This window comes from Jaculus jaculus, chromosome 17 (genome assembly GCF_020740685.1).
Source record: "Jaculus jaculus isolate mJacJac1 chromosome 17, mJacJac1.mat.Y.cur, whole genome shotgun sequence".
In the NCBI taxonomy this organism is placed as follows: Eukaryota; Metazoa; Chordata; class Mammalia; order Rodentia; family Dipodidae; genus Jaculus; species Jaculus jaculus.
In genome coordinates, this window is record NC_059118.1 from 33,574,470 (window position 1) to 33,595,292 (window position 20,823).

At 43.4% G+C, this 20,823-nt stretch overlaps 1 protein-coding gene and 2 pseudogenes across 2 annotated transcripts in view; 1 reads left to right on the forward strand and 2 right to left on the reverse strand.

Annotated features, from left to right (window-relative positions):
• Nucleotides 1-9,346, reverse strand: part of LOC101597130 — a 68,893-nt pseudogene extending 59,547 nt beyond the window's left edge.
• Xrn1 (5'-3' exoribonuclease 1) overlaps nt 6,026-20,823 on the reverse strand; it is a 139,804-nt gene continuing 125,006 nt past the window's right edge. For both annotated transcript variants that reach the window (XM_045136277.1, XM_045136276.1), the window contains exons 41-42: nt 12,594-12,754; nt 6,026-11,174 (exon numbers count right to left, since the gene is read on the reverse strand). In XM_045136277.1, the coding sequence (XP_044992212.1) occupies nt 10,869-11,174; nt 12,594-12,754 (467 nt within the window). In that variant the 3' untranslated portion in view covers nt 6,026-10,868. The remainder of the gene's footprint in view (nt 11,175-12,593; nt 12,755-20,823) is intronic.
• Nucleotides 17,615-18,059, forward strand: LOC123455505 (annotated as a pseudogene).

The window sequence follows — 20,823 nt, forward strand, 5'->3', positions numbered from 1 at the left end:
GTATCCCTCCATGTGTGTGAGACTCCACATGTCCCCATCAAGTGCTCTCCTTGGCATCTTACTGCATTTCACATGTGTGAAAATATTAATCTGAGGTGAAATTCGTACCCCCTGCTTTCCACTGGCATCAGAAATGCCGAGAACAAAAAAAAAAAAAAAAAAAAAAAAAAAAAAAAAAGAAATGCCGAGAACAAGCTGGGCGTGGTGATGCACGCCTTTAATCCCAGCACTCGGTAGGAGGGTCCACCACAGAGGTAGGAGGATCGCCATGAGTTCAAGGCCACCCTGAGACTACATAGTGAATTACAGGTCTGGGCTAGAGTGAGGCCCGACCTCGAAAAAGCAGAAAAGGAAAAAGAAAAAAAAAAATGTGAAGAGCCTCTGGTCTAGACTGTGTTGAGTGATTTAGTGTGTGTGTGTGTGTGGGGGGGTGACTATACCACAGTCCTCTTTTTTGCCACCTACCTCTAAACCTGTCTGGCAGTTTGAGGAGGTGAACTGGACAGGTGTGGGTAACAGTTCTCTCGGCTAGTGTGGCAGTGAGTCCCCAAGCAATATGCACTGCTCAAGAGGACATACTGTCCTGTATGAAGACCCAGGGTCACTCTGATTTTACACATATGCTCTGCTGGCCAGGCCCCAGAGCAGGCTGGGGGGTCTCAAGCTGCTGACCCAGCTATGGCTACATCAGGCTGGGGTCCAGCCACCTGCATGTCTGTGGCTTCTCAAGGTCACAGGGAAGGCCCAGTGGGGCTCTGGGCTCTCAGATGCTAAATACAGTATCAACAGAATTTCCTCTTGGCTAATTTATCCTTTTTAGCATCCAACTAGTGAAATTGGACTCATTGTTATGCTCTTCATAAAATAAAATGCAAATCAGAGAATTAATTGGTTGTTATACCTAAAGTGACGGAACTTTTATGTCCCTGGAAATCCCTCATTGCACACATCATCCCTCCCTGAGGGTTCTCAGAGATAAGTGGGTCTCTGCTAGGGGCATGTTGCAGTCCGGTTTGCAATGCTGGTAGAACTCACCCAACCAAGAGCAGCTTCTGGGAAAAAGATTTATTTTGGCTTACAGGCTCAAGGGGAAGCTCCACAATGGCAGGGGAAAACAATGGCCTGAGCAGAGGGTGGACATCACCCCTGGCCAACATAACGTGGACCACAGCAACAGGAGGGTGTGCCAAACACTGGCATGGGGAAACTGGCTATAAAGCCCATAAGCCTGCCCCCAACAATACACTCCCCTCCAGGAGGCATTAATTCCCAAATATCCATCAGCTGGAAACCTAGCATTAAGTTTATGGGGGACACCTGAATCAAACCACCACATTCCGCCCCTGGTCCCCATAAACTGATAACCATACAAGATGTAAAATGCAATGCATTCATCTAACTTTAAAAGTCCCATAGGTTTTATCAATTCCAATGATGTTCATACATCCCCATAGTTCAAGATCTTTTAACTGCGAGTAATACCAAAAAAATAACCTCAAAAAACCCATAATGGCATAGAATAAATATTCACACTGCAAAAGATGGCATTGGGCATAGCAAAGAAACATTCAACCAATACCAGATTTAAAACAACCAGGGCAAACATCAAACTCTGTAGCTTCAAGTCCAGCAACTCTAGCCAGTGACAAATCTTCAAGTCCGATAATTCTAACCAGCAACAAGTCTCTGGCATTCCAATTCCACCCCTCCAGCTAGGCTACTCACAGTCCTGGGAAACTTCATCGGGGCCGGCAGCTCCTTGGCAGCCATCTCATGGTCCCAGCATCTCCACTGGGTCTCCACTGCAAGCCACGGTTCATCCTCATGGCCCCATGGGGTCTCTATGCAGGCAACCAGCAAATCCGCTTCACACTGCCATGGCCATTTCCAAAACACAAGACCGTGTTGCAAACTCAATGACCCTCTTTCCTGCATTTCTTATACTCCATGATACCAGGTAGAGTGCCAATTTGGTAATCCAGGGGGAAATAAAGCAGACTTTGAAGAACAGAACATTCCTTGAGTACTCAGGCCCCTTCAAAAGAGTTGACATTCTTTCTGTTGCCCCAGCATAGGTCAGCTAGCCCAGTCTCAAAGGTTGTAATCCCTCAGTTGCAGCTGAATGGGCAGCAGTTCACCCAAAGATTTTTCTTTCTGTGCCATATCCCTGTGCTCACACCAGTTCATTTCTATGCTAAGCAACCCTGCACAACTTCTCAGGACATGGGCATAAGAGCAAGCTTCTCACACAAACTGCTAGCTCAGTCCAGGCAAAGCTCTTTCACACCCTCATAAGCCAAACCACACAGTCCATAGTTCTTACTGCATTCAGGTCTTTCAGCTCTGACCAGAATAGTCCATCAAGCTGTACTTACAGCACTGCAAAGCATCTCTTAGGCCAAGGTTTCAAATCCTCCCACATTCCTCTTGAAAATCAGCTCCAAAAGTCCAAAGCCACACAGTCAGGTGTCTAGCAGCAATCCCACTCCTCAGTACCACTTTACTGTTGCAGTCTGGTTCACATTGCTGGTAGAAATCACCCAACCAAGAGCAGTTTCTGGGAAAAAGAGATTTATTTTGGCTTACAGGCTCAAGGGGAAGCTCCACGATGGCAGGGGAAAACAATGGCATGAGCAGAGGGTGGATCATAGCAACAGGAGGGTGTGCCAAACACTGGCATGGGGAAACTGGCTATAAAGCCCATAAGCCCGCCCCCAACAATACACTCCCTCCAGGAGGCATTAATTCCCAAATATCATCAGCTGGAAACCTAGCATTCAGAACACCTAAGTTTATGGGGGACACCTGAATCAAACCACCACAGGGCATAATAGGAAAGCCATTGTAAGAAGGCAGAGCAGGGGGCAGGGAGAGCCCCACAACCATTTGGGAATTTACTGTGCCCCAGGAGCATGTCACAACACCCTCTGCCATTCCTTGTCATTAAACCCACTGAGTGAGGTGTGATGGTCTGTGTGTTACAGGTGGGAAAGCCATGGTTCGGAGGGGATGACACCCTGGTCCCGGCTAGTGAGAAGCAGAGCCAAGTTTGAACTCAGTTTCATCCTGTTACAAAGCCTTTTCCACTTCCCCATCTGTCAGGTGGTTCAGGCTGAGGGAGCTTGACCTTGGTCTCTGCAGTGACAGGCCCTTTCACTTTCGGCTGAGTCTATTGTATGTCCATGGCTCTGGGGCCGCCTGACAGCACCATGGTCCCTGAGAAGTCATGGGATGTCCTGCAGCTCTGTTGACAGTGGGCAGGGGAAGACAGGGCCGAGGGGTCCTTGAGCAGGCCGGTGGGCTGTGGGGCTCTGCGGTCTCCTGCAGGCTTATGCAGGATGGACACTGGGGCTTCTGGGAGCCCAGGTTCTGGGTTGTCTTGGCTCATTGGTGCTGCAGCCCCCTTCCAGCAGCCGCCTCCTCTGGGCATGCCTCTCCAGCACCTTGCTCCCACCCAAGACCCTGTGTGCCAGCGCTCTCTTACTCCGAGTAGACCAGAGCCCACAGGTTTTATGCCCAAGGGACGAGTTTGTGACCGTGGAGCTCTGTGAGTCACAGGTAGTCTGTGGGAGGATGGGAACTAGAGGAAGCATGGACGTTCCCCCTGTGAAGCCCTGGGGTTCCATTTGGCAGTTGCCAACAGTGAAGCTAGTGGTTTATTTAGCTGTTTTTTTTTTTTAATTGGTGTGTGTGCATGTTCATGTGTATGCAAGTGCACATGTGTGAAGATGTGCACATACATGTGCATGTAGGTGACCAAAGTACAACCTCAGGTGTCATTCCTTAGGAAAGCCATCCACCTTTTCTGAGGCAAGGCCTCTCACTGGCCTGGAGCGCACCAAGTAGACTGGATGGCCACTGAGCCCGAGATCCTCTTGTCCCCACCTCTCCAGCACTGGAATTACATGCACGCCCAACATTTTTATGTAGGTTCTGGGGATTGAACTCAGGTCCTCATGCTTGAAAGGCAAGCACTTTACAGACTGAGCTATCTCCTCAGCCCCCAAATTAGTCCTTTAAAAGGCAGCATCTAGCCAGCCATGGTGGCATACACCTTTAATCCCAGCACTCGGGAGGTAGAGGTAGGAGGATCGCCATGAGTTTGAGGTAATCCTGAGACTACCTAGTGAATTCCAGGTCTGCCTGAGCCAGAGGTGACACAGCGAGACCCTACCTCAAAAAACAAAAATCAATAAATAACTAAATAAAAAGGCAGCATCTAGATGGCATCCCTGGGCTCTGTATGACCACTGGAGCAGGCATCTCCCCTCCACCCTCACCTTCTCCAATGTCCCTGGAGTGGGGAAGGTGCCATTGCTCTCCCCAGCTTCTGAGCTTCCCCCCGTGCCATGCCATTATTCCTTAGCTGTCATTTTGGCTGCTGTGTGCACATGTCAGATGCCAGAGTACAAGGGGGTGTCAGGGGCCCCATGCAAACCCTGTGACTTGGTCACAGGGAGGTTAGGTTAAGTCAGACTGAAGCCTCCAGGGTGAGACGAAAGCCGAAATTGTTTCTGCCCAAAGGAGCTTTGCCTGATGGGTCAGCGTGTCCTCATATGTATGTAACCCACAACCGAGGTTGGGCAAATAGCAAAATCCTGATAGGTGGGGATGGTCTTAGGAGTGGCGTGCTGAGTAGATGGATGCATCAGCATTTAAAAGTGATGCGTTGAGTGTGGAGTTGGCAAGGGTAGGCTTGTGGTGGTTAATCCTCACTGTTAACTTGACTGCATTTATAATCTTCTAGGAGGTATACTTCAGACCAAGTGTGTTTGTGAGGGAATTTCCAGAGGGGAGTTACAGAGTGGCAAAGTCTGCCATGAATGTGGGTGGCACCATCTCACAGGTTAGGATCCTTGGGTAAAAAGGAAAAAGAGAGCATGGCAAGTGCCTGCACTTTTCTCTCAGCTTTCTGGTCTGCCAAGATGTGAACAAGTTCTGGCCACCACAGCCATGAGCTGCTGCCAAGATGGACAGAACACCCTGGACCATGAACCAGAAGAAACCTTGCCTCCCTTAGGCTGGTTTTTGTCACAGCAAAAATAAAATAACGAATACAGGATGGATGGGTGAAAATAGCTTAAAAAATTAAAAAAGAACATGGCATATTTGAAGACATGAATTATTTGGGGATTTCTAATGAAAAAGAATCCATTCTGATGAGACAAGCAAGATCATTCTTTGTCCCAGATCCATTTCTCACACACAAGGCCAGCCCCACCCAGTGCCGGAAGCGGGGAAGTGAGCACCGATTCTCTGACCCTTACATAAGGACTTACTCAACTAACCAAATATAGAGCTAAGAACTGAATCATAGCCATCTGATTCGGTCATTCAGGTTTCCCCATCAAGTGCCTCAGTGTAATGTACCTCATGTAGCATCAAGATGTAAGGGGCTGGAGAGATGGGGGTGCATGTGTCTGGAGTTTGTTTGCAGTGGCTAGAGGCCCTAACATGCCCATTCTCTCTCTCTCTCTCTCTCTCTTTGCTTGCACATGAATAAATAAAATTAAAAAGATACAGATATAAAAGGTTAAGCCGGGCATGATGGCACACCCCTTTAATCCCAACACTCAGGAGGCAGAGGGAGAAGAATCACCATGAGTTTGAGGCCACCCTGAGGCTACATAGTGAATTCCAGGTCAGCTTGAGCTAGAGTGAGACCCTACCTTGAAAACAAAAACAAAAACAAAAACAAAAACACAAAACAAACCAGAAAGATATAAAAGGTTAGGTAGGAAGGTAGGGTGGCATGGGAATGGCAGAATGCAAAAAAAAAAATAAAAACCGTCTTCACTGAGAAAATGTATAAACATTGAGGTGTGAGTACTGTCTCTAGCTCTAGAAAAAGAAACAATAAAGTCTTATGATCGAGGATTCAAAGTTAGAGAAAGGCCAGCATGGGCTACATAGTAAGACCCTGTCTGAAACCCATTAGAACCAAAAGGATTTGGAATTTAAGATAAAATGATGATGTGTCCACTTTTGATGTCAATTCAATCATAAAAGAACAAGCACCTTATGATACCATTCTTAAGTCTTTAATCAAGATTCATACAGCATTGAAGAGGTCTACATGTTTAAACTTCCAGGGACTTGTATTCAAAAATTTCTTTGCACACATTTTGAGGCTAACCTCATGCTATAAATTTACAAATGTACAACTTAAAACTACATTGGGAGGCCATTCCAATGTCAGTTTAAAACACTTTGAAAATACAATGTAAAGAGGTTTAAAACAAAAACTACAAATGAGTACATAGAAGTCTTCCCTTTTGACATTAATAAAATACTGCTCTGTATAAGATCTAATGAAAATTTGACTTACTCATAAAACATTTATGTGAAAAAAATCAGGGATATGTTTGAAATCACACTTACACAATTTAAATGAATAAAATGTTGACCACTTTGATTACACAGCACACCATCAATCACTCATGTTAAAGTAAAATGTACTCAAAAAATTAATGTTTTAGGTAAAAGGAAGCAAAATCCTTGAGGTCCCAGATCCCCTCCCCCCTTCAAAAATACCCCTAAAAAATTAAACCCAACGCACGTGCGCACACACACATACACACACACACGTGTGCACAAGTTCTGTAACTGTAACATCAACTGAAGCGTGTACATCACTGTGCATGGAGCCTAGCTATGTACTCCTTGCTCTTAGGTGCAGAGGCAGGAGGACAGCCAAAGACTACAAGGAGGATTCAGCCAAGGAGAGGGGAGAAGGGAGTAGAGAGAGACAGAGAGAAAGATGAAGAACAGAAGAGGAGAGAACTTAAAGCAAACCACTCCTAAACTTCATGAGAATCTGGCTTCAAAATTATTGAAACAAGCACATAAGCTTAATTACTTGGCCTGGACAGTTTACATAAAAAGCAGAAATAATCAACACTAGTGGGAGTACTAATGGAAAAAACCCAATCTTCCCAAGTTCAGCTATATAAATCCATCTCCTTCACAAGCCATGCTTGCAAAGCATGCACTGGCTGAGCCTCCTCACCGGCATGCAGCTTCCTGGTTCCTTGACCATCTCCTTCCTTCACGTTCCTCTTTCTCAACAGGGAGCCTCTGCCAGACTGGTTAATCCCTGCACTGCTGGTGAAACCTGGGTCTGCTTCTCTCCCCCATTGCTGGAGGCCTACTTCTGCCTGTCTCAATGTGCTCTCTGGCAGAGGCTCGGGCTCTAATGGAAATGTGAATTAAACCAATCTGACAAACATTTACGTCTGAATCTTAATTCTAAACTAGCAAAGGGAGGGCCTGCAAAAAAAAAATAAAAACCGTCTTCACTGAGAAAATGTATAAACATTGAGGTGTGAGTACTGTCTCTAGCTCTAGAAAAAGAAACAATAAAGTCTTATGATCGAGGATTCAAAGTTAGAGAAAGCCTTCCACAGTCAATGGTCACTGACAGCTTCTCTTCAGCAGTAAAAACACAATCTGAAAGCAAGAGGGTACTAAGAAATACAGTGAACTCTCATGTTACTTTACAACACTGAATATAGGCTATGAATACAGGGAAGAGATGTGTTGAACTAACTTCATTAGAGAATTTGATGTCAGGTAAAAAAGTATGAAAAATTATTTGGTCATACAAATACAACAGAGGATTAAAAAGGGAGTGAATAAAAAAAACTGTTGTTTATTTCTTTGAGCTAGAAATGTATATTATACTGTAATAATATAATTATCAGACCTTGTTTAACTGTTTTCCTCTCTCTAGCTCCTCTCTTTAAAGCTGTGACTATCTTAGCCTAGAGTAGGACTGCACAAGCCAAGCTGCACCAAGAAAACTCGGCCTACGTGCCACTCACAGGACAGGGACAAGATCTCCACCCTCATTCTTTATGGCTTTAAAACAAGGACAAACTTTCTTTTTTTTTTTTTTTTTCCCCAACAGTGTCTGTGGAAAAGGCTGGTCGTAAACTTAGTTGTACTGCTTCAGCTTCCAGAGTGTGGGGTCAGAGATGCACACCCCCATGCCTACCTAAGGAAAACTTTAAATTGAAACTAAGGTTTGAAAGAAGTAAATTTAATTTTGATGCAACTAAAGCTTAGATGTTCGAGGCTTCAGTTTACAGTGCTAAAATCCACTGGCGCATTTTCTTTGTCCTATGGTGAGGTGCTGCAGGAAACAGGGGAAAGGGAAAGGCTGAAATGACTCGTCTTTAAACTGATGTGATTTGCTCAGGACAGGGACGACTTAATGAGCAAGAATATTTACAAATAATTTGCAGTGGAGAAAGGCTTAAATGATTAATTTTTCTAGTAATATGGAAATGAGACAATTTGAGGGAATCTATCCTTTTGTACCCAAAATCCACCATTTTGACAGAAGTTCTCAGATTCAACAGTTGAATGAGCATACTTTAAGAATGTCAGAGTGGTCTCACTCAAAAGTGAGAAACTCTGTCTCAAAGTCCAGCTCTCTTGCAGAGATGCAGCAGGCCCCAACAGACCAGTGGATCCTCTCTCCTCCTAGCTATCCTGTGGTTAAACAATCTTGACTGCTTACATGTTCCATGGAGCCATGCTTTTTGTGGCTCTCAGGTCCACAAGAGGAAAGAACCAGAGAAGATACCTTACCACTCACTACCGGTCACTATGAAGCTCTCTCCCATCTCAGTTTCTCTTCAAGCCGACCTTTAGGAGATACATGCTGACAAAAAGGTTACACGCTCCTGTTGGCTCTCTTTAGAATTATGAGCTTTCTGTGCTCAGACTATTGGAGAAGCATAGGCTCAAATGTCTCGTGGAGTTCTCAAAAGATGGCATACCCTCCTTCCTCCATACTCTACAGTCAACGCAGCTGCTCGCTGTTGGTGGAACTGTCACAGCAGAGAGAAGTGTTCTTGGATGGCGGAGTACATACACGTAAGTGAAGTGGCAAGTACTACACACTCAGCATGGAGAAGCTAACATGACATAGTGACAACTAAACTCTTTCCTTGGTCTCCACGAGAGTGGTTTCCTTTTAAAACAGTTTGTGAGGCAATCAAGATGAAAACTGAGGGTTACTTGAACCTAATTCCTCAGTACCCCACTACAGGTTAAGAAACAAGGAAGTGTGGTCACTGGTGAACATGGCAAGTGACAGAAAACAAAGTCCCAGACACTCATGTGACAGCAAACATGCCATGCAGACGCTGCTCCCTTACACTGAAGGCACTACTGTACGCACGAAACCTGCCAACAGTCAGAGAAACCTGGAGGTCAGCAGTGAGACAGCAATTCACTTAGGAGTACCAGTACTGAAAACACAAACAAGACTTCTTTGTGACTTACGGTAGTTTTCAGTGAGCTAAATGAAACCAAATACCATAATGAGCAGCTCCATATCGACTGTGGTTCCTATTTTTAAAAAAGTATGATCATTTTCCTCCTTAAAAATATAAGCATATCAAAAAAAATATAAGCATATCACAAAAAAACAAAAGATAAATATATGTTGATATATAAATGCAGGCCCTGGTGTCATTAAGAAATTTTCATAAATTCCAAATAATTTCAACAGTTCGATCAATAAACATCCACACATACATGCAAAGACAAAAATGCAGCGTCACTGAATACTTCAGCATAAGGCTAAAATACAGAACTAGAGTAAGATATGCAGTAAGTAAGTAATGTACACCACAAATGTACACATCTTAGAATTTAAAAAATGTTTCAAATTTCATCACTTCTAGGAAGCACTACACATGAACCCACAATGAGCTCTCATATATGTTAAGTGATCAGATAAAAAGCTCCATGCTGGGCATGATGATGTCTGTCATCCTAGCACTAGGGAGTATGAGGCAGAAGGATTGCTATGAGTTTGAGGCCAGCCCGAGGGCCACAGCAAGTCCCAGGCCAGGTAGGGCTAGAAAACAAGACTCTGTCTAAACAGAATAATAGCAACAACAACAGAAAATCATACAAGAGAACAGCACAGCTAAAATGACATGATTAGCATTTTCTACTTTATTCTATTAGAAGATGAATTTGTAATCACTGTACCCTGTAGATGTGACACATCATTTTATTAGAAACTACTACTGCTGGTTCTTAAATAATCTAAAAAAATTATAATTACTCAAATCTAGATTGCTATTTATACTTCTACATGATTAGATGAAATAGTTTAAATAGTATTGTAAAATTGCTTTGGTATAAAATTTAGAATAAAACAAAACTGGCAGCACCATGAACTCCCTCCTGGCAGGTCTGAGAAGTGGCCTCGGGACGGCAGGGCAGAGAGAGCCGTGAACAAAGCTCAGCAGTTCACTCCATAATTTTGCTGTGTTATTCAAAAGAAAAATAAAATCCACTTTACCTAATAAATTACTTTTGAGGCCTAATTTTCAAGCTGCATTTAATTATCACTCAGTAATGGTATATAACTTTATTATCACAAATATGATGTCCACTGTCTAGTTTAAGGGTGCTTCTAATGATGATGCCGGTGCTTATAATGGTACAGTTCCATCTTAGCCCATGCCATTGATTTGTTTACTTTTCTTTTCTTGAAACAGTAGCCCAGCATGGCCTTGAACTTGTAGCAATCCTCCTATCTCAGCCTCCCAAGTGCTGGGATTACAGACATGAGCCACTATGCTCGGCCTGATACTTATTTTAACACAAGACTTAATTTAGTCTTTTTTTAACAGCTCTATTGAGGTATTGATGTACAACAAATTGCACTTAGTTAAAGTGCACAATTTGATATTCACTTAAATAGCATGAAAAGTGCCTGACAACTTAAAATAAAAAATATTCAATTTAAACATAGTATTTTAAAATAGTACATTTCTGACATATATGCATTTATAAAAAGGTGAATGAAAATAAAAGAAATTAATTCCCAGGTACCAAATTTATTCAGAAGGTTTAGAAACACTAAAATTGACAGCCAGTTTCCGTGATTTTCTTCTGGAAGAAGTGCTTGGTGTTGATTTCTGGTGAGACACACTGTGCCCTTGGGAGGCAGTTTCAACTTGAGAAGATGCTGGCTGAGCATCCCAGTTGCACTTGTTCAAAGAGGCTGGTGGGCTTTCCTGTGCCATTGTTCTGGGGGCTTCAGAAGACGCTGGCTTGCTGGCTTGACGTGGGGCAGCTTGAGAAGAGCTCTGGGCCTCCTTATTCTCAAAATTCTTTTTGTTTGCAACCCGTTTTTTAGTAACCTTTAAGGGATAAAAACATTATTATTATATTACCAGTATTATTAAAAATGTAGGAAAAGAAAGCTTGTCAGAAAATACCATGAGCTATGCTGCTAACACTCACCAATCACTGATTTGTGACTTCTATGGTAAATCTCCAAACAAGACTTTAACAATTGAAACAGTTTATTTGCAACACGATTTTTAAATTTTATTTTATCTAGTTATTTAGAAAGAGAAAGAGGCAGACAGAGAGATAGAATGGGTATACCAGGGCCTCCAGCCACTGCAAATGAACTCCAGATGCATGCGTTACTTTCTGCATGTGGCTTATGTGGGTACTGGGAAATGGATTGGGTCCTTAGGCTTTACAGTCAAACGCCTTAACCACTAAGCCATCTTTCCAGCCCAAAATATTTGTATTTTTTATTTGCAAGGAGAGAGAAAGGAATTGAGACAGAAAATATGGGCACGCCAGGGATTTTAACTAGTGCAAATGTACTCCATTTGCACATGCCACTTTGTGCATCTGGTTTTCTGTGAGAACGAGGGAACCAAGCCCCAGGTTGTTACGCTTTGCAGGCAAATGCCTGAACTGCTGAGCCATCTTTTCAGCCCGCAACAAAATATTTATTTATTTATTTATTTTAAAATTTTATTAGCATTTTTCATGATTATAAAAAAATTCCATGTTAATTCCCTCCCCCCACTTTCTCCTTTGAAATTCCATTCTCCATCATATTACCTCCCCATCACAATCATTGTACTTACATATATACAACAAAATATTTTAAAAATATATTTTATTTATTTATTTAGCAGAGAGAGAAGGAGGGAGAGAGGAAGAAAGAATATGGGTACACCAGGACTTCCTGTCTCTGCAAATGATCTCCAGATCCACTTTGTGCATCTGGTTTCACATGGGTACTAAAGACTTGAACCCCGATCATCAGGCTTTGCTAGCAAGTACCTTTTAACCACTGAGCCATCTCTCTAGCCCCAGAAAATATTTTTAAATACTACACAAGTTAAATACCTAAACATTTCAGTTGGGCATAGTACCTCATGCCTATGATCCCAGTACTCAGGAGGCTAAGGCAAGAGGACTGCCAGGAGTTCAAGGCCACTGGGTTACCGAGTAAGATCATGGCTCAAAGAAACCCAACAATAAAAGTAGAGAAAAAAAATATTAAGTTTTCAATCATTTTGTGTTACAATGACATTACCTGCTACAATTACTATTTATTACAACACAAACTGAGCAGAGAACAAGTCAAGTGTCACCACCATATTCCAAGATCCTTCACAAATTCCAGAGATTTCTAGTTAGCACTTAAGAAGCAAGTTGAATGAATTTATCAACAGTTTTGCTGTTTAACACTAAAAAAATCTTTGTTTTTTAAAAAATCTATTATAAAAAATGATCTTTCCAGCCCTTACCTGCAGAGGTATGAACTGACTGTGCACAGCGCCTCGCACTGCTCCAGCCATCGGCACAGTGGCAGCATAAGAGGCATGGTGGAAGGCCTTTCGAGGAACGCGTACCGGCGCTCTCCACGGCTCTGAGCCCAAGGCATGGGATGGTGAAGGCGTTAGATTAGCTGTAAAAACCCACATGATGCTTTCAGTAAAGTCAAGGCCTGGAAGCTAAGACCACTTCCTGCTGCACTTCTTTGGCTTTGCTTCTATTTCTTCAGAAACAGGTTGTGGTGGTCTGATTCAGGTGTCCCCCATAAACTTAGGTGTTCTGAATGCTAGGTTCCCAGCTGATGGAGATTTGGGAAGTAATGCCTCCTGGAGGGAGTATATTGATGGGGGTGGGCTTATAGGTGTCACAGCCAGTTTACTCATGCCAATGTTTGGCACACTCTCCTGTTGCTGTTATCTACTGTAAGTTGGCTAGGGGGTGATGTCCACCCTCTGCTCATGACATCATTTTCTCTGCCACTGTGGAGCTTCCTCAAGCCTGTGAGCCAAAATAAACCTCTTTTCCCCCCAAGCTGCTCCTGGTTGGGTGATTTCTACCAGCAATGGAACCTGACTGCAACAGTAAAGTGGTACTGAGGACTGGGGTTGCTGCTAGACACCTGACTGTGGCTTTGGCGTTTTGAAGCTGATTTTCAAGAGGAATGTGGAAGGATTTGAAACCTTGGCTTAAGAGATGCCTTGCAGTGCTGTAAGTACAGCTTGATGGACTATTCTGGTCAGAGTTGAAAGGTGTGCAGTAAGAACTATGGACTGTGTGGTTTGGTTTATGAGGGTGAGAAAGAGCTTTCTTTGGACTGGGCTAGCAGTTGTGTGAGAAGCTTGCTGTTATGCCCGTGTCCTGAGAAGTTGGGCAGGGTTGCTTTGCATAGAAATGAACTGGTATGGAGCAGTGGGACATGGCACAGGGAGAAACATCCTTGGGTCTTTGGGTGAACTGCTGCCCATTCAGCTGCAATTGAGAGATTACAACCTTTGAGATTGGCTAGCTGACCTGCACTGGGGCAACAGGAAGAATGTAGACTCTTTTAAAGGGGCCTGAGTGCTCAAGGAGCGTCTTGTTCTTCAAAGTCTGCTTTATTCCCCCTGGATTAACAAGTTGGCACCCTACCTGGTATTGTGGAGCATAAGAAATGCAGGAAAGACAGGGTCATTGAGTTTGCAACACGGTCTTGTGTTTTGGAAATGGCCATGGGCAGTGTGAAGGAGGGTTGCTTGTTGCCTGCATGGAGATCCCATGGGGTCACGAGAATGAACCGTGGATTGCAGAGAAGACCCAGTGGAGATGCTGGGACCACGAGATGGCTACTAAGGAAAGCTGCTGGCCCCGATGAAGTTTTCCAGGACTGTGAGTAGCCTAGCTAGAGGGGCGGAACTGGAACTCCAGAGACTTGTTAGTGGTTAGAGTTATTGGACTGGGAGATTTGTCACTGGCTAGAGCTGTTGGACTTGAAAATGCAGAGTTTGGTATTTGTCCTGTTTAAATCTTATATTGCTTGAATATTTCTTTGCTATGCCCAATGCCATCTTTTGAAGTGTAAATGTTTATTTTGTGCCATTATGGTTTTTTTTTGGGGGGGGGGGATTTTTTGGTATTATGGCTCAGTTAAAAGACCTTGGACTATGGGGATGTATGAACATCATTGGAAAAACTATGGGAACTTTTAAAGTTGGACTTAATGTATTATACTTTTACATCATGTATCAATATCAGTTTATGGGGGCCAGGGGTGGAATGTGGTGGTTTGACTCAGGTGTACCCCATATACTTAGGTGTTCTGAATGCTAGGCTCCCAGCTGATGGAGATTTGGGAATTAATGCCTCCTTGAGGGAGTGTATTGTTGGGGTTGGGCTTATGGGTGTTATGGCCAGCTTCTCCATGTCAGTGTTTGGCACACTCTCCTGTTGCTCTGGTCCACCTTATGTTGGCCAGGGGGTGATGTCCGCCCTCTGCTCATGCCATCATTGTCCCTGCCATCATGGAGCTTCCCCTCAAGCCTGTAAGCAAAAATAAACCTCTTTCCCCCATAAGCAGCTCTTGGTTGGGTGATTTCTACCAGCAATGGGAACCTGACTGCAACACAGTCTACATGTAATCTAAAGGGCACTCACTCTTGGCCTCCTCTCTCAAGACTGTGAGCAACCTACAAAAACACATTATCATGATGCTGGCCAACAATGGTCAATGATACCAAAGATACCAAATGCCAATATGAGCCTTCAAATATTTGTAATTATATTTTTTAAAAGCTACGAAACTATTTCTTAGGAGAGAAAAGTCTGGATACAAAGAGAGAAACCTGAAGATCTCACCTGCCCTAAATGCTAAGCTGCTTCTATAGTGATCCCCTACCAAAAATAAATAAATAAATAAAAATCAAAAAAGCTCAAGTTATGAAATCTGATTATATTTTCTTTCTCTCCCTTTCATCTATCCATCCATCCACCTATCATCATTTATCTATCTACAAGCAAGATCTACAACCACTGAGCCATTTCTCAAGACCCTTGATCATTTTCATTTTCATATGACAGGTAAGCCTTTCTCTATTCAAGTATTTGTAATTTAGTTTCTTCCTTCATTTTCTTTCCTTCCTTCTTTCTCTCTTTCTTTCTTTCTTTCTCTCTCTCTCTCTCTCTCTCTCTCTCTTTCTTTCTTTCTTTCTTTCTTTCTTTCTTTCTTTCTTTCTTTCTTTCTTTCTTTCTTTCTCCCCCTCTCTGTTTCCTTCCTTCCTTCTCTTTCCCTCCCCTTTCTTTCTTTCTTTCTCTCTCTCTTTTACTTTCTTTCTTGGTTTGTTTATTAGAAGCACATTGAGGTCAGGTGTGGTGGTGCATGCCTTTAATTCCACCACTTGGGAGGCAGAGGTAGGAGGATCTTGAGTTCGAGGCCAGCCTGAGACTACATAGTGAATTCCAGGTCAGCCTGAGCTAGAGTGAGACCCTACCTCTAAAAACCAAAAGAAAAAAAGAAGGAGACGTAGCAGCAGCAGCACATTGAATCAGTAACTCCTAAATTTGTTTGCATCTCTTAGCCACCGGGGAGTTTATGAATGCAGACTGCTAGGAAGAACGAACTAAGACCTAGCAAACCAGACTCCAAGGGATCAGGACTCTCTCTGTCAACAACCTCTCCAGCTGGTGGATGTGCATAGTCAGTGCCAGTGCAACATATGAAACTACAGCATGAAAGTTATTTATGGGGCAGGAGAAATGGCTTAGTTGTTAAGGCTAAATTTTGATGACAGAAAGCGGGGTGGAGAGGGAGAGAGAGGCAGATAGAGGGAAAGAAAGAATAGGCACTCCAGGGCCTCTAGCCATTGCAAACGAACGAGAGAGAGAGACGGGGGGGGGGGGAGGGAGGGAGGGAGGGAGGGGGAGGGAGGGAGAGAGAGAAATGGCAGATAGAGAGAAAGAGAGAATAGGCACTCCAGGGCCTCTAGCCATTGCAAACGAACTCCAGATGCATGTGTCCCCTTGTGCATCTGGCTTACATGGGTCCTGGGGAATCAAACTGGGGTCCTTTAGCTTTGCAGGCAAATACTTTAAGTGCTAAGTCATCTCTCCAGCCCCCCAAGGCTAAATTTTGTTAATGTCCTTCGTATTAGTTTGTGTTTTGTATTTTTATTTTAATATTTTGATTGAGAACTTTAATTTATGAATATTCTATAATCTTCAAATTTACATCCCATTATCCTCTTGTCTCCTTTACTTTGTGCATGTTTAATGCAGAGCATTAAAATATGATTCACCTCTCCTGTTGTGAAATTTTCCCCAACCGCCTAAGTAGTTTAATTTTAATGAAGCTATTCCACTTTACAGATGGACTCTCTTGCTTCCCATGGCAACAACTTGGTAAGGCCTTGCTTGTCATTGTCAAATGCTAGAGTTTCCGGCTGGAGAAAAGGCTCAGTGGTTAAAGGCACTTCCTTGAAGAGCCTGCCAGCCTGTGTGTGACTCCTGGGCACCCGTGAAAAGCCACACCCAGAGTACTGCCCAAAGTCTGGTAGTGATTTGGAATAGCACTAGACTCTGGTGTGTGCATGAGTGCGTATACACAGACACTCTTTTTATTTATTTATTTATTTTTGTTTTTGGTTTTTTGAGGGAGGGTCTCGTTCTAGTTGAGGCTGACCTGGAATTCACTCTGTAGTCTCAGGGTGGCCTTGAACTCATGGTGATCCTCCCACTTCTGCCTCCCAAGTGCTGGGATTAAAAGTGTGTGTCACTATGCCCAGTTCATAAATTATTTTATTTACGAGACAGAGACAGAGAGAGAGAGAGAGAGAGAGAGAGAGAGAGAGAGAGAGAGAGAAAGAGAGAGAGAGAAAATGCCTGTAGCCACTGCAAATGAACTCTAGATGCATGAGCTACTATGTGCATTTGGCTTATGTGGGTCCTGGGGAATCAAACTAGGGTCCATTGACTTTGTAGGCAAACACCTTAACTGCTAAGCTATCTCTCCAGCCCTAAAATAAATTATTTTAGAAAAGTCTGTGGTGAACCTTTAGGAACCCCACCTAATTAATTTACATGTAAGTACTGAATTCATTTTGAAAGTGAGGAAGATAATTAGATTTTATGAATTACAGCAATACAACTACACATTGAAGACAAAGGAAACCAACTTAATGAAACAAGAAAAATGGTAAATACACACCTTTCAATAATAACTTATTTATTTGCAAGGGGGGAGAGAGAGAGAGAGAGAAAGAAGAGACAGAGAGGGAATGGGCATGCCAGGGCCTAGAGCCACTACAAATGAACTCCAGATACTTGGATGGTATTAGATATGTAAGTAGAAGAACAGATTAATGGGGGTGAAAAGGCCTAAATGAGGTCAGGAGAAGAGAGTGAGTAAAGGAAAGGTGGAGGGAAGGCTAATAAAAATCTAAGAGGACCGCCCTGCGAGGAGGCCCACGCCTCGGCCCTGGGTGTCACCGCAGCCCCGCGGGCTTGGGGCGGTGTCGGCGTGTACATGGCCACACCGGTGTGCTGCTGCCTGCGGTGCTCTCTGGACAGCGGGACCGGCCACATTCCGCTGAAGGAAATGCCGGCTGTGCAGCTGGACACCAGCACATGGGAACAGATGTTGTCATTGTGAAAAATGGAAGAAGAATATGTGGAACTGGAGGTTGTTTAGCCAGTGCACCTTTACATCAAAACAAAAGCTACTTTGAATTCAAAATCCAGTCCACAGGGTATTACATATGACCATGTAGAATTAAATGTGTATTTGAATGGAAAAAACATGCATTGCCCAGCATAAGGTATACGTGGGACGGTGTATCCAGCCGTATATGTTGATGACAGTGCAATTTTGAATTGCCAGTTCAGTGAATTTTATCATACTCCACCCGGATTTGAGAAAATACTATTTGAGCAGCAAATCTTCTGAATGTATTTGCTTTTAAAACTTGTACTTCTGCAGTTACACAAGTGTTTACTACTTAAAAAAGCTTTATCAGATCTATAGAAAAAAAGAACCTAAGACAAGGGCTGGAGAGATGGCTTAGTGGTTAAGTGCTTGCCTGTGAAGCCTAAGGACCCTGGTTCGAGGCTCAACTCCCCAGGACCCATGTTAGCCAGATGCACAAGGGAGCGCACGTGTCTGGAGTTTGTTTGCAGTGGCTGGAGGCCCTGGCACGCCCATTCTCTCTCTTCTCTCCCTGTCTGCCTCTTTCTCTCTCTGTCACTATCACATAAATAAGTAAAAATAAACAAAAAATATTTAAAAAATCTAACAGGATATAAATAAGTCATATAGAAACCTACTTTATTGTACAATGGAATACTCAGGAGCCATAGATTGTTACTAGAAAATTTTGAGTGCCAGGGATGGGATACCTTCCAGTGAGTTGTTGGCCAGGGAGGTCCCTGATACTCCCAAAACATTACAAGACATTGCCAAGGCCCTTGGTTTCCCTCCAGAAATAGATGGTTAGACCCTATTGCTGAAGACTTCACATACTTGGTCTGCAAGGTCACTAAAATTCTTGCTGGAGATGAGCTCAAAACCTCCTCCATGGGCTGGAGAGATGGCTTAGCGGTTAAGCGCTTGCCTGTGAAGCCTAAGGACCCCGGTTCGAGGCTCGGTTCCCCAGGTCCCAGGTTAGCCAGATGCACAAGGGGGCGCACGCATCTGGAGTTCATTTGCAGAGGCTGGAAGCCCTGGCGCGCCCATTCTCTCTCTCCCCCTCTATCTGTCTTTCTCTCTGTGTCTGTCGCTCTCAAATAAATAAATTAAAAAAAAAAAAAAAAAACCTCCTCCATGTAGACCAGCTGACAGAAAGCTGGAAAAAGTCATGCTGCAGGTAGTTTAATGGAAGAGAGAGAAATCACCAGTGAATATACTCAACAGTGGACACTGAAAGCCTTATATTTGTACATCCAGGCCAAATAAGCCAACAGGTGCAATAGTGGCATGTCTGTTATGGGGGAAACCCACTGCCCTCTAATTTGACTGGAGGCCCACTCCATGGGAGGGAATACATACATCCCTGATACTGAAAACCTGCAACAGGATAGTCATGAGTCCTAGGGGTGTAATGTCTCACATATCATGCTCACCAAACTGCCCAGTAAGCACTTCTCTTAACGTTCATACTCATATATTAATGCTACTCTCACTTTTGGTAATAGAAGCTTCTCTTTTCAGATGGCAGTGACCTTGGGATGACTCAGAAGGCACCATGGTACTGAGAAGTGACAGAGGAGTGCTCAGCATTGAAATATCTCTATCACACCTTTCAAGGCTCAAGGCCCACTGTGGAAGAGGTGGGTGAAAGTATGTAAGAGCCAAAGGAAAAGTAGGACTCCTTACAATGTGCTCCTCCAGATACAAAATGGCCTGGATACCCATGACCTTACAGTGCCTGACATTACCTACACAAGACCATCATAATAGGAGGAAAAGATTATGACATCAAAATAAAAGAGAGACTGAGATGGAAAGGAGATATGATGAACAGTAGAGTTTCAAAGGGAAAGTGGGGAGAGGGAGGGAATTACCATGGGATATTGTTTACAATTATGGAACTTGTCAATAAAAAAATTGAAAAAACTACCAAAAGAAATTTTCAAGATAAGATAACAGCCACCTGTTCCATTTCAGTTACTGATACAGTTTGGTAGTTACTGTGAATTACTTTGAAATAGTTACTTTTACACCTTTTAACATTCACCATATAACTATCACACATATCAATTATCCTAATGGTCTCATGGTTCCCTCCCTTCCCTTTCCCTTCCCTTCATTTTTTTTTTTCTTTGAGGTAGCATCTCACTCTAGCCCAGGCTAACATGGCATTCACTATGTAGTCTCAGGTGGCCTCGAACTCACTGTGATCCTCCTAACTCTGTCTCCCAAGTGCTGGGATTAAAGGTGTGCACCACCATGCCCAACTTAATATTTTCTTTAATTTTTTAAAATTTATTGTTTATTTGTGTGTGTGTTTGCATGTGATGTATGGCATATAAGGGTGTGCACTACTAAGGGAGTTTCTCCTCTCCTTTCACTGTGTGTGTGTTTGGGCATATTTGCATGTGATGTGTGGCATCTTTAAGTATGCATGACTAGGGAGTTTCTCCTCTCCTTATTCTGTGTGTGGGGGGCAGGGACTTGTTTGTGTGTGATGTGTGACATCTGTAAGTATGCACGACCAGAGGGTTTCTCCTTTTCTTCCACTCTTACCACTCCTGCTTGAGAACTTCTGAATTTTCCTGGGTAGCCTCCCACTGCCTTGCGACATTGGGATTAAAGACAACTAAGCCACTTTTCATCTGGCTTACTGTTGGTAGCTGTGGAATCAAATCCAGTTTGCACATGCTTTTAAGCTCTCTTCTCTCCCAATCACCTGTTTTTTTTAACTTTCTTTCCCTTCTTTCCCCTTCCTCCCTTTCTCTCCTTCTCTCTCTGACTCTCTTTCTCTCTCTTTTTTTCCTTTCTTTTGAGACTATGTATCCCAGACTGCAATCCTTTTTCTGGGATTACAGGTGGTCACCATTGTACTTGATTCTACCTGTATTTTTGTGTTTTATTGTTTCTTTATTTTATTTTTGAAGGTATGGTCTCACTCTAGCCCAGGCTGACCTGGAATTCACTAGTCTCACGCTGGCCTCAAACTCACAGGGATCCTCTGACCTCAGTCTCCTGAGTGCTGGAACTAAACACATGTTCTACCATGC